At 40.9% G+C, this 12,866-nt stretch overlaps 1 protein-coding gene across 2 annotated transcripts in view; it reads left to right on the top strand.

Moving 5' to 3' along the window:
- Scg5 (secretogranin V) overlaps positions 1 to 1,466 on the top strand; it is a 46,914-nt gene extending 45,448 nt beyond the window's left edge. For both annotated transcript variants that reach the window (XM_052183180.1, XM_052183179.1), the window contains exon 6: positions 932 to 1,466. In XM_052183180.1, the coding sequence (XP_052039140.1) occupies positions 932 to 1,027 (96 nt within the window). In that variant the 3' untranslated portion in view covers positions 1,028 to 1,466. The remainder of the gene's footprint in view (positions 1 to 931) is intronic.
- Positions 1,467 to 12,866: the final 11,400 nt, after the last annotated feature.

The following is a 12,866-nucleotide window of genomic DNA, read 5'->3' as shown; positions in this document are numbered from 1 at the left end:
CTGATCACCTTTCAAGAGAGTCATGCAGGCCAGGCCCACCTGAGAATTGTATCCGTTTGTTCATGGGCACTTGGAATTGCAATAGGATTACTCCTCATTTGTAACCTCAGCCTATTTCTTATATTTCTGTTCCATCGCTGGAAGGCAACTTCAACAAACAAATACCTTCCAAAACATTCAAATTTTTTTTTCCTGTTCACTAAAGACTATGGTGCAAAGCTCTGGTTACCAGTTCAAATCCAAACCTCAAAAAAAAATTGATATTATTAGAGAAGCAATGGAAACTCTTTGACTCATTCAGAACATCAACAGATGAAAGAGATTCCAGAATATGAAGGACTGAATAAAACACGAAGGCCATTGGATGGCTGTGTGTTTTAGTTTACTTTTTGGGTTTGACTGAGGGACAGTTGGAAGTGATCGCTGGAGTCTTTAATGAACTGTTAAACAGAATCCTTGCATAGAAGAGTTGTAGCCATGGGATGACCTACTGCCAGTCTTAGAATACTAATTCCTACTTGGTTCGGTTTGTCTTTTCTTTTGAAAATGCTTTTCTGTAAGAGTAATTAATGCATTTCAGAATCTCACTCCCACTGCAATAGGACCATAGACTAATCATTTTCTTTCACATGACACTCGGTAACTAAATTAATGGTAAGACTTTCCCAGTTCACCCCAAACTTTTAACTAAATATAACAATAAAAAGATTATATTGCATTTGATCAAGAACACTATGGCTATATGAAAGACACTATTAGTAACATCTGTCAGTGAGACTGTGCACTGTACTGAGGGACTAACCGGCTCAAAAGTGTAAGTGCTATGTGATCTTTTTGTTAACCCAACAGTCACAAAACAATTCTCATTCACTTATGCGAAGGCTCTGTATCTGAAGTTCTCATGTAATGCTAAACATATTTTTTTTTTCAGAGTGTCAATCCCTATCTACAAGGAAAGAGGTTGGACAATGTTGTGGCAAAGAAATCTGTCCCTCACTTCTCAGAAGAGGAGAAAGAACCAGAATAAAGAGAAGACAGTAGGTGGAAACCCATACAATGCTTATGTGCATGTTCATAGAGCCCATGAGTGACAGCATGCATTTTACATATTTATGGATGGAAAGCAGCTGTCCTTGCCTCCATACCAATGCCTGTGCTTTCTGCTAAATTAGAATAAAAGCTCCTTCTCTTTTGGGGATTTTTTTGATGTGGATCTGCAAGAAACATTACAATTAAAATGTATATGTCAAGTATAATAAAAACACGGATATGAAATACTCAGATTTCTTGCAGTTTTGGGTTGTGCTGTTTGGGCCAAGTCTGTAAAAAGCTAGCATTTGATTTTGATTATGTAGAGTATCTAGCCCTTGGGCCTTGTTACACACCAATAAAGAAGTTTGTACTCAAGGGGAGGGGCTGACACATCTCACTCTACTGCTTCTTAATAAATGTATGTGCGAGCATTGGCTTGGGAAGTTTTTTCTTTTTATATAACAGTATAAAATCAATTTCTTTGCTTAATAGAGCGAGGTGACTTGCAGAAGTATCTAATTTTAGTGCTAATGCTATGAAGTCAATAGGGAAGGTGTGATCTCATTTCACATGTGTTAGAACTGAGAATACTCAACACATGATGGGAATAATCATCAAAACCCAGAACGGAAACACCCCCTCCCAAGTGTGTGTGTGTGTGTGTGTGTGTGTGTGTGTGTGTGTGTGTGAAAAATGCTATAAATTTTAAAGGACTTAAGAGAAATATAAACCAAATGAAACACACATAGGTTTTTCTTTGTTTTCTGATTCAAGTTAAAAACAAATCTATACTGTCAGTCTGACAAGTGTGAGTAGTGGCTGAATATTTGGTGCTATTTAGTTGCTGCAAAGTTTTATGAAATTTTTGAAAGGGCCCTTGTGTCTTGGAGATGTCTTCTGAACTTTGTGCAGGTGGGGAGGGATAGGGAGAACCTTGGGATTTCGATGAGTCTGATTAGCTGTATTGATAGCTGTTGAAGCTGGGTCCCATGTACATGAGGACTTCCTGTACTTCTACCTCTCTGCTTCAATAGGCTTGAAAATTTTCTACGTTAGCCACAGAGGTGAGGCTCAACAGTAAGACCAACTTATGGTGAGCACTGGTCGGGAAATGTAGCAAATAAAGTAGAAATCTTGATGCATAGAGATATGAAGAGTGAATGTAGAATATTTCCCCTGACCACGGTGGAAGAATGTGCCACAGGACTCTATGGGGAGAAAATTTGTTTGGGGATAGGTAGGATGAGTTGGGTAGAGGGGAGGGGCCAGAGTGTCTGGGCAGAAAAGAGATTTTCATAGAAGAGGAAGGAAACTTAGAGAGGACTACAGTAGACTAATAGACTTGAAAGGGATGTGCTCTTCCAGGTGGGGCCTGGACCACATCCACAGCAAATGCATTCATTGAATTTCCTTGGCTGAGAAGGGGCATTACCACCCATCAGTCTTTCCATAGTGCTACAGCCAAGGATCTTTGAAGTTAGGAAGGTGGTTGTAGTCAGCCCAAGGACATTTGGGGAACAAAAGGAGAACATGTTTGGCACAGTAGGCATAAGTAAAGCATATGGTGCAGGAACTGTCAGCATCGCCCTGATTGAACTCTGTGGGTACCAGCTCACTGGAGGCCCCTGGAGGGCATGAGGGCTGTAGCCCCAGAGGATGATACAATGGGGCCATTCTAGAAGAGGATTTCTTCTGTGATTGCTACTGGGGTGGGGGGAGTAGAGAATTGTTCAATGTTATCTGTTGTATGTCTTGTCACTGAAGCTACTCTTCACTCCTGCCACATGATTCATTAGGCTGAGTCTTCAAGAAATAACTATTCAAAATATATTTGCCACTATAATCCAGAATATTTCAGAATACCGAGAATTCCTGAAAGGATCAGTTCTGAGCTTGAAACATTTCTACCAGGGAACTCAGGTTTTATTAGTATAGTGAAGCTATCTGGAGGTGATATGATCTTGGAAAATTGGATTAATCTTCCATCCCACCATGACTGCCACACAAGTAGCAGCATGACCAGACACCCCACATCTTCTGACCACCCTGGAACAGGAAGTGTGCTCCTTCAGTAAGCCTACATGTGCCTACGGAGTGCAGCTCGCACTGGCTAAGGATCTGAGGATCATGTATCTCCAGGCATCTGCTATATACAACACATAGCAAATCACTAAGGTGCATGGAACACACAGGGACCAGGAAGCTGGAAAAGGTGGGGTGGGGAGAATTGGGGGGGGCTAATCAAGAAATTCTAATAAGACTACGAGTTCTGGAAACTGTCCTCCCAGGATAAAGTTAAGTGCTGGCAGACAGGAGGTAAGTGTGGAGTGGCATGGTTGATCATTAGTCCCACTACTCGGAAGGCTGGGAGGCTGCTGAGGCTGAACAGCAGAGCAAGAGGAAGGAGAGTAGTGAACTGGGTTTATTGATCAGCGCTGTTTCAGGGGTCTCTTCATACAGCAACATAGAGAATACTCTCCACATTTAGTATGCATTTGTGGGAGACCCTACTAAAAGATGTGAGGAATGCCGCAGCGACTACTTAGACAAGAGACTAAACAACTTACTTTCATTCTCAGGAAGGAAATTCTGAAGTGTCTGCTACTAAGCCAATTATATGCTTGAAAAATTATTAAAGATATAAAAAAAGAACCAGGATGCATTTCAAACACTGAGTGCAGGGAATGTTCCCGTGGGTTGCTGCTACTTCATGAGGAACAGCTCTTCCATTGGGTGGGTCAGCTTGCTCCTTGCTGACTGCACAGCAGCAGCATTGGAGAGCAGTGGCTAACACAGATGCTATTCTGAGGTCTCTGAAGGTCAAATTTGTTGTTCTGTTTCACTTTTGTAATAGTGATGTGATGATAAAACTCTAGACATAGAGCCTTTCCCTGCTTCTGTATAGACTGTAGTATGCTCAGAATGGGGGTTACTATGACATCCTGCCCAATCTTACACCAGCTCATCAACCCAGCCCCATATTCTTGTCATTCTAAATTGATTAGTAATAGATTCCTGAACATGGAGTTAGGTTATAGAAAGCAGTGTGATCAGGCATACATACACATAAAATACAAATAAATTAATCTTAAAAAATAAATACAGGCATGTTACACACTATAAGTTATCCTAGGACAGTAGGATTTTTAACGTGTATTTATACATTTGAGGAGAGCCCATGACTGTGCCTCACAGTATTTTTGTCTCCACTCCATAAGGCAACACACTGCTCCAAACACAGAAGACGCTGGCATTACAAAAAGCTTTCATTGGGCACCCGGTTTGTTACAATGGGAGTAACTGGAACATCTCTGTTAGGTGATATAATTCACCCAAGTGTTTCATGAGCTGAGACTGTGCCATGAGAGACACAGAACGATTTATGATCCCAGATATTCAGTGTAGAGTATCAGATGTAGAAGTCATAGATGAAAAAAAGAGAAGTGTAAAAAAGACTCAGAGAAAGAGAAGTTTAGTTTGGCATGGTGACTTACACCTGTAATCCCGTGAGGTTGGTCTGGGCTACAGTGTGAGACCCAATCACAAAAAACAAGCAAACAAAAGAGACAAAGAGAAGCAGGTGGAGTGGGAGGAGAGAGGCAGCCTACACACAAGAAGTACATCAGGAAAGAATGGAATGCTTGTGATGGGTTAGACAAATGCAGGTGTTAAGAGCTCGGTTCCCGTGTGTCCTGTTATTGGGAAGTGACTCAGTCTTTAATAGGCAAAGGCCTCATGGGAAAGTTTCAAATCATTGAGGATATGCCCTCAAGGAAGCTCTCCATCCCCTCTCTTTTGCTTCTTGGTCATGCTCTGCCACACCCTCCTATCATGACAAGCTGCTAACAGCAAGACAGTGAGTAGAACCAGTCAATGGGTAAAGTGTCTGAAGAGTGAATCTTTTCTCTTTGTAACTTATTTCTTCCAGTATTCCTTACAATGATAGAAAGATTATCCTCAAAGCCAGGAGAGACATGGATAGTTGAATATTTTAACATGTGCAAAATTATGAGAGGAACAGGGTCTGCATCCTAAACCAATAGGGTGGAGATTCTGGGAAGGGGGAAATCTGGTCTATGAGAAGACGGTCAGGATTTTCTTGAAATCAGCGGTTTTAAAAAAATCATTGTCTTACTTCAGATCAGTGTTCCAGCCATTTTTACCTTTTCTCTGTCAGCATCCTTTTCTGCATAATAATGTCAAAACCGGCTACATTTCCACTAGTGCCTTAAGTTTTGAACACCCACTACCTGTCTGCTGCACAGCGCCTGTTCACTTGCTCTCTTTGCCTCAGTCAACAGTTATAGCTCCTTGACGCCATCGACTCTGTCTTGTCTTTCTTTTTAGCCTGACATCTTCCAGAGAGCTTTCCAAAAGCATACCTGGGTGCCAAATGAATGGATGTTAAGGAATGTTTTGAAAAACTTATAAAAGCTTCATCTTGGCATACGTATAAAGAAGGATGGGCTCCAGAGCTCAGTGGATAAAATGCTTACCCAGAAACATAAAAACATGACTTTAATTCCAAGGCCACAGTTAAGAGGCCAAGAATGGTGACATGCTTGCAATTCCGGTACCATACAGGTGAATATATACAGTTCCCTGGGGCTTGTGGGCCAGCCAGCTGAGAGTAATTGGTCAGTAAGTGACTCTGTCTCAAAACCAAAACCAAACCAAACAAACAAATGAAAAGTGAGGTCTGGATGGCAGAGCCACCTCGCTCAGTAAGAAGCATGTGCTGCACAAGCCCGGAGACCTCAGTTCAGGTTCTCAGCTCCGACGGAAAAGCAGATGTTGGGGACTCTGAAACCCCAGACTGGACCGGTGCCACTTCAATTCCTAAAGTTCATTGTCTAGTCACTTTAGCCAGTCAGTGAGCTCTGGGACCATTGAACGTCCCTACCTCAGAAAATGAGGGATACAGAAAGACAAACTTCAACCTCACACACACACCAGCACACATGTGCACACACACATACAAACACATATACATATATATACCACACATACACACATATATTCACATGTGCATCTTTATACATAGGAACACACACACACACACACACACACACACACAAATACATCCCACAAAAAGAAATAAGTGTGCTATGACCTTTAAGACTTTCGGCATGATTCTCAGGCTTTTCTGGGAGGGACCCCAGCAGAGGCAAATGCTTTTCTTTCAAAAGTCACTGTCCTACGATAACACATTTAAGGCAGAAGTGCAGAAGTCCATCTAGACTCCTCCATTTGCTGCATTTCAAGGATAGCTGAGCACCAGTGTATGGTGAGTAGGGTAATAAACCTGCTCTTCATGATAGCTGCTCTGAAGCAAGCACTGGATTCCACTATGGGTTTTCATTAGTTGGTGCCCCTCTGACCATGGGATACCCCATAGCCAAATGGGCAGCATGTAGGGCATGTGCCAGCCCTTAACTTGTATCCAGCACTACAGCAATAGCCTTAGGAATGACTAGAGAGAGACTTGGGAAGAGTTGGCCAATCAGTGGTGGGCCTAATTGGAGGATTGGGGGAGCATTGCAAAGAGCGGTCAGGGAGTGGACATTCTGGGGCATTGTTCTGTATCTGCCTGGAAGCCAGATATACCTAACTAGAACTATATCTTTTAGGCGTAGCATTAAATCACAGGAGGCCTGGGTTTCCCCACAGCTTGGGTGTAGCTTGGTTCAGGCTTTTTCTTTCAAGCCGTCATCTCAGTTTTCTAAAGAAGAAAAGAGGCTTTATCTAAACTTAGTTAGCAAGATGTTTTCACAAAACAAATTTCTTTGCCCAAAAGTCTAGCGAGAAAACAAGGACCACAAAAACGTCGTCCTAGATGTGCAGGGAAAGCTGAATTGATGACAAGAACAGACGGATCCATGGAGAAAGGTGACAAGAGTTGTGTGTTTGTTTGTTGTTTGCTTGTTTTGGGTGAGCATTGTTACACCTCGGCTTCTTAAGTTCAGCATCAAAGGAGGGTATTGTGATGATTCTAGTAGAAAATGCCCTGGAATTTGGGATTTGAAACATATGAACTTAGATGCTGTAAAGAAAATCTCTCCAGAATTGCTACCCTCCTTTAAAGACCCAAGAAGTGCAAAACATGTTAACAAAATCCACTTTGCCACCACAGCAGTCCCCCATAAGCAGGGCCTCAGATGATTTGTTCATCGTTTGTTGTTACTTTCCTTGCCACAACATTTTACATATTCATTAAGTAGTTATTATCAAGACATATTCTAGGTACTCTTATATACTGAGCCCTCTTCTGGGACGGGGAGGCTGTCCTAGTATGATTTCTGTGGCTGTGATAAAGCACTATGACCAACAGCAAACTGGGGAGAAAGGGAATTACTTGGCTTATGCTTCCAGGTCCTGGTCCATCAGTGAGGGAAGCTGAGTAGGAACTGGAGGAAGAACCATGGAGGGATGCTGCTTTCCTGATCATCTCACTAGGCTTCTTACACAGCCCAGGCCCACTTGCCCCGGGTGCTGCCCACCATGGTCTGGGTCACACATTAATCACCATTCAAACCAACCTCTCACAGACATAACCACAGGCTACTCTGATCTGAGCAATTCCTCATTGGAGGTTTCTTCTTCCCAGGTGGCTCTAAGTTGTGCCAAATTGACAATAAAAACTAACCAGTGCAGAATCTTCTGCAAAAAAAAAAAATGTATAAAATAGGGGTTCTTACATGGTGAGCAAAAAGATGCCCAATGGTCTACTTGCACTGAATCTTGCATCTCTGTAGGTGAACGAAGCAGTTAGACACAAAAAATTTTAAGTAGAGCTACACTGACCCTGAGTTTTATGATTCATAGTTTGTATAACTTAGAAGTGGAGAGCTTTCAGCTCATGGAATCTTCTTTCATATGAAAAATAAATGGGCATGGCCACACCTACCTCATGAAATTAATGTGAAGGTAAATTCCATGCAAGAATCAATTCTCACTCTAGGACATCCCTAGATGAAAGGACTTCACTGTGAGGTATTAGGTGCTTGCAGAACTACTGGAAGATGTTGTGAAGCACAGAACGGGGATCCATGGCCAGGTCACTTCAAGGTCACTGGCATTGCTGGAATCTACAGGTCAGGAAGCAGAGGCTGGTGTCACTGCCCTGGCCACAACATTCAGGCTGATGCATGACACCACAAAGCCATTGTCTGGGCAGCAGAATGCTATCTTGTCTGCAGCTAAGGTCTCTGATAACAGCCGTAGCAACTGCAGAGAAGTGTTTTCTCTCTTCCACCTTCAGAGGATACTGTGGATATGCATATTATTTGGTGCTCTGGTTTGCCTCCAGATTCCTGACTGGCAACTATCATTTATATTTTCCATGTAGAGGTAGCCAAACTATTGGTAACTTGACTGTTCTGTCAAGAGCCAATGCATTGCCCAGTTATACTGATCTCAGGCTAGCCATTAATCCACTTTACTTAACAGCTTAAAGGAGAAAGGTGTGATTTTGGAAATTTAAAGATTATTTTTTCCAGTCTTCTTGTCTGATAAAATAAGAAGGCTTACTCTAAAGAAAATAAGTGATTGTAGCACAGACACACATCAAGCTTAAGCTGTGCATGGATTTTGATGTAGACATCATTCCCTCCTGCCTGGGATTCACAATGGCATTAACGAAAGCGATGGCCATGGAGGTGTGTCTCTGCAATCTTTTATTATGCTTTGGTCTTATTTTGATTGCTTTTTAGATTAGGCAGCTAGTAAACTTAATATCCCAAATGTTAGGAACTTTTCAACTTAAGTGATGTTTTTTTTCCAGTGTTGGCTAGAGGAATAATCTATCATATTGAGATGGACCAGTTGTCCAAGAAAACTCAAATTATTTTAAAACTAGCCACTAATAATCAGGGAGGGAAGTAATTATTATTTTTTGTAATACCAGATGAACTTAGGGACTGACAGGGGACCAAAAAAAAAGACAGATGGAAAATGAAGAGATGCCCAAATATTCTATTTTACCCACTACCAATAGGCCATGAAGAATTTCCCAAATCACTTTTTACATATGTCTTGACTGTTGATTCATCAAAGATGTCTTTAATAGATTCACAACTCAAACCACATTGCAGAATTTTTGTTAAGGAAAAGAGGGAACTAAAGGTGTAAATGTAGGATTTCTTCTGCTTTGGCAATTGGTTTAATCGAGGATACCATCAGCAGCTTATACTACGTTAATATGCACACAAGCAAAAGCTGCAACTTTCTCATATGACATGAGATCAGATACTCTGTGTGCAGGGCATAATCCACTATCCATCCTAAGAGAAGGGGAAATTTTGGTTATAATCAGTGAATACATAACAGAGCAAACAGATTTTTCAAGAGGCAAAGTATTTTTTGTTCCCAATTATTTATATCTATCTATCTATCTATCTATCTATCTATCTATCTATCTATCTATCTATCTTTATATCTATATCTATTGGTAAATAGATATAGATATAGGTATAGGTTTAGGTATAGGTATAGGTATAGATATGTGTGTTTGTATGTATGTATATGTGTATGTGTATATGTATATATATGGAACAATTTAAACATTTTCCCATTTAAACAATATATTTTTATCACCACTATTTTAATACATATCTTTCTTTTTTTACAATTTTATTTTACTTTGTCCCAGACTTTCTGGGTTTCTTATGAGAAAAGAAGCAGAGTTCATTTAAAACACTCTTGTTTATGATGGATGAAACCACAAGTCTTTTGTGATCTTAACTCACGCAGAGGAAGATAATTTGAACTTCAGAGTATTTTGTGTTTGGAGAGAAAGCACACCAAGGAGAATGGGCTCTTTTCGATGCATTGTATTACAGGAAGGAAAAGATCAAGGAAGAGTTGGTCTTAAAAATGTCAAAATATGAGAATTTGATGGGAAGAAAGAAGGAAAACAGAGCAGTTGGAAATGCAAAGATAAAAGAGCTGGATCCAGACATGTCTATGTAATTTCCCAGAAATGGAAATCGTACTAGCAATTTGGAAAGAGATATGGAGAAGCAATATACATTAACTGTTGAGTGTTTCTTTAGCAGTGAAGGGTTTTAGAACACATGGCGTAATGGGCTCATGACTCATCTACATATGGGCTTGTCCTTGGTGACTGATGAAGGGAGATGCAAAGTTTCATAAGGAATTAAACATGGAAGAGGAAGCTAAATCCTTTTTCTAGGAAGGAAAAAAAAGCCTTCTAGGAGGCTTCTGGGTCATCAGCAGAGTGCTAACTAACTCAACCAATTAAAGTCATGTTGAGGTAGATCACACATGCAGGGCTTTTTAATGTTCCAAAGTGCGTTATCTGGGCATCCCTGCCCCTGTTTTCCTGATGACCCAGGAGTTGACTTGTCAGAAGCTGTTCAAGTAGCTGGTAGTTGAGCCCAGGTGCAAATCAAATTCTTTCCACCACATGAGTGATGCTCAAAAGCTGGCTGCTTATCAAAATCATTTGGAAAGCTGTGTAAAAATACAGATTCTTGGGCCTCAGCCCAGGAAATTCTGATTCAGTAGTCTAGAGAATGCTTTGAGAATCTTTTTCTTTTTCCTTTTACGTTCTAACATTGACTCTGATATAGTTGATTTGGGAAAATACTGCATACAGAGATGGTGTGAGAATGGGCAAAGATAACAACCCAGAGAAGAGGGTAGAATATGGTACCTCAGTGCTTGGTGAACAGCCTATAAAACTACACACAGTCTTACAGAATCCAGCCAGCTCTGAGGAATGTGCTTGGACTGTCTTCCAACCCTACTCCTAGAGACCTAGGCCTCCCTAGCTGGCCAGCTTTCCTTCCAGGCCTCCTGTGCTTTGCAAGTGTGCTTCAGAAGGTGCACATTAGTGTCACAGGCTCTTCTCCCATGATCCATTGAATCCTCAGTCCTGTCTCAGTGCTGGAAAAGCAAGAGACATTTGCAATCGAAGTCACTCTCAAGGAATCTTAGCCCTGACCTTGTTCCAAAACAAGAGGGTTTAAAAGGTCTGGTAACCATATGCTACATATCCAATTATTTTTTTTAAAAAAATATAATATATTGGGGCTGGAGAGATGTCTCAGTGGTTAAGATCACTGTCTACTTTCTGAAGGACCCGGGTTCAATTCCACCATGGCAGTTCACAACTGTCTGTGACTCCAGTTCCAAGGGGTCACTCACCCTCACACTGGTGCACATAAAACAAAATTAAATAAATTATTTGAAAATAATTATTTATTTTTATTTTATATATTGGTGTTTTGCCTGCATGTATGTCTGTATGAGTGTGTCTTTGAGATACAGACAGTGGGGACCTGCCTTGGGGGTACTGGGAATTGAACCTGGGTCCTCTGGAAGAGCAATCAGTGCTCTTAATCACTGAGTCATTTCTACAGCAGGATTATTCTTTATTTTATTCAAATCTTTTTTTCCTTTGCACTAAGGGTAATAAAGCTGAAATATTCCCTACACTGCATCCTTAAAGTGGCGCAGAAAGCCAAGGTGAGAGTGCACTATTAACTTCTGATGAAAATGATCTCACTGTTTGTAGTAAGGTGAGCATGACAGGGCACCAAAACTTACTTCTTTAGGATCTGGAAAAACCATCCTTTTATTTTACAAGTTATTTCTATCCTTTTTATATTAGTTTCCATATATTTTTACATATTACCCTATTTTCTTAGGCTATTAAAACAAAATTATCGGAAATTCAAAGGGAAAAACCATATTCTTTCTGGTAGTCAACATATTTAACCTTTAAACTATGAATCTTTTGAATATTAAGTACTAAAGCTGCCAGGATCTCATTTAGGGCCCCCTAAATAAACAGGTCTAAATAGGAAAACATCTTCAGAAAACTGTAAAAAAAAAGCATCAGTTAAAAAGCTTATGTATTCTGTATCTGACAGTTTTACATCGAAAAATGGGCTGGATTTTTAGGAATGGCAGAAGAACACCTTCACATTCATAAAATGGAGATTGTACCAGGATGACAAAATTTAAAACCCAGTTTTCTGTACAGAAGTCTGTTTCATTTGTCACCTGTTCTAAAACCATTATGTACATCCCAGACATCCAGGAAATGTCATGTGGCACTATCCCATGAACCAAGGACATTCTAGTTGTGTTCTGCTTAAACTATTAAGCAGTTCACTCGGGTCTTAGGAGCCTAATCCATTAGGGTTCCCCTAGGTTGCACGGGCCTTGCCTGGCATCACTCTGGGCAGCTACATTTTTCATTGTGTGTAGGCATAGTTGCACAGTCCTAAATCAGCTTCCAGAACACTTAATTGGTGATAAGCTCTTGTTACAACCTCCTCAAACTCCAGTTGGTGGCAGGTCAGTTCAGTCCATTGCTCTATCTGGACCAGCGAGGTCCATTTCCTCTATTCTATAATTTCTTAAAAAACAAACAAACAAAAAGAACAATAGGGTATACTGTGGATGGACAGGCCTAACAGTTGGCAGAGATAGAAGATGTCAAAGGCTGGAGGACTGTGCACTTTCTATTGGTTTTATAGGGATGGGTCAAATGCCATTGTCCTGTTGCTCCTGGTGGACAGAGAACCAAGGAACACAGGGGTGTGTTCTCCAATTCCTCAGCAATCATAACAAAGGAAGCTCTCCTGGAGGACTGTGATCCAGAACTACAATGCTTAGCTCTCCAGGGAGTTTCAGCTAAAAGGTAGAAACCAGAGCAGGCTGACAACAGTAGAAGCTTCTTTGTGGTTATGTGATTGTCACCCAGAGGAGAATGAGAACTCTGTAGTTTTGATGGCAGCAAATGCTTCTGTCCTCCAGGGAGGTAGTGAACAAGAAATGGCTCTTGTCCCTACATAGATCTC

The sequence above is a fragment of the Apodemus sylvaticus genome, chromosome 5 (assembly GCF_947179515.1).
Source record: "Apodemus sylvaticus chromosome 5, mApoSyl1.1, whole genome shotgun sequence".
Classification (NCBI taxonomy): Eukaryota; Metazoa; Chordata; class Mammalia; order Rodentia; family Muridae; genus Apodemus; species Apodemus sylvaticus.
This window is presented reverse-complemented; position numbering and strand designations above follow the sequence as displayed.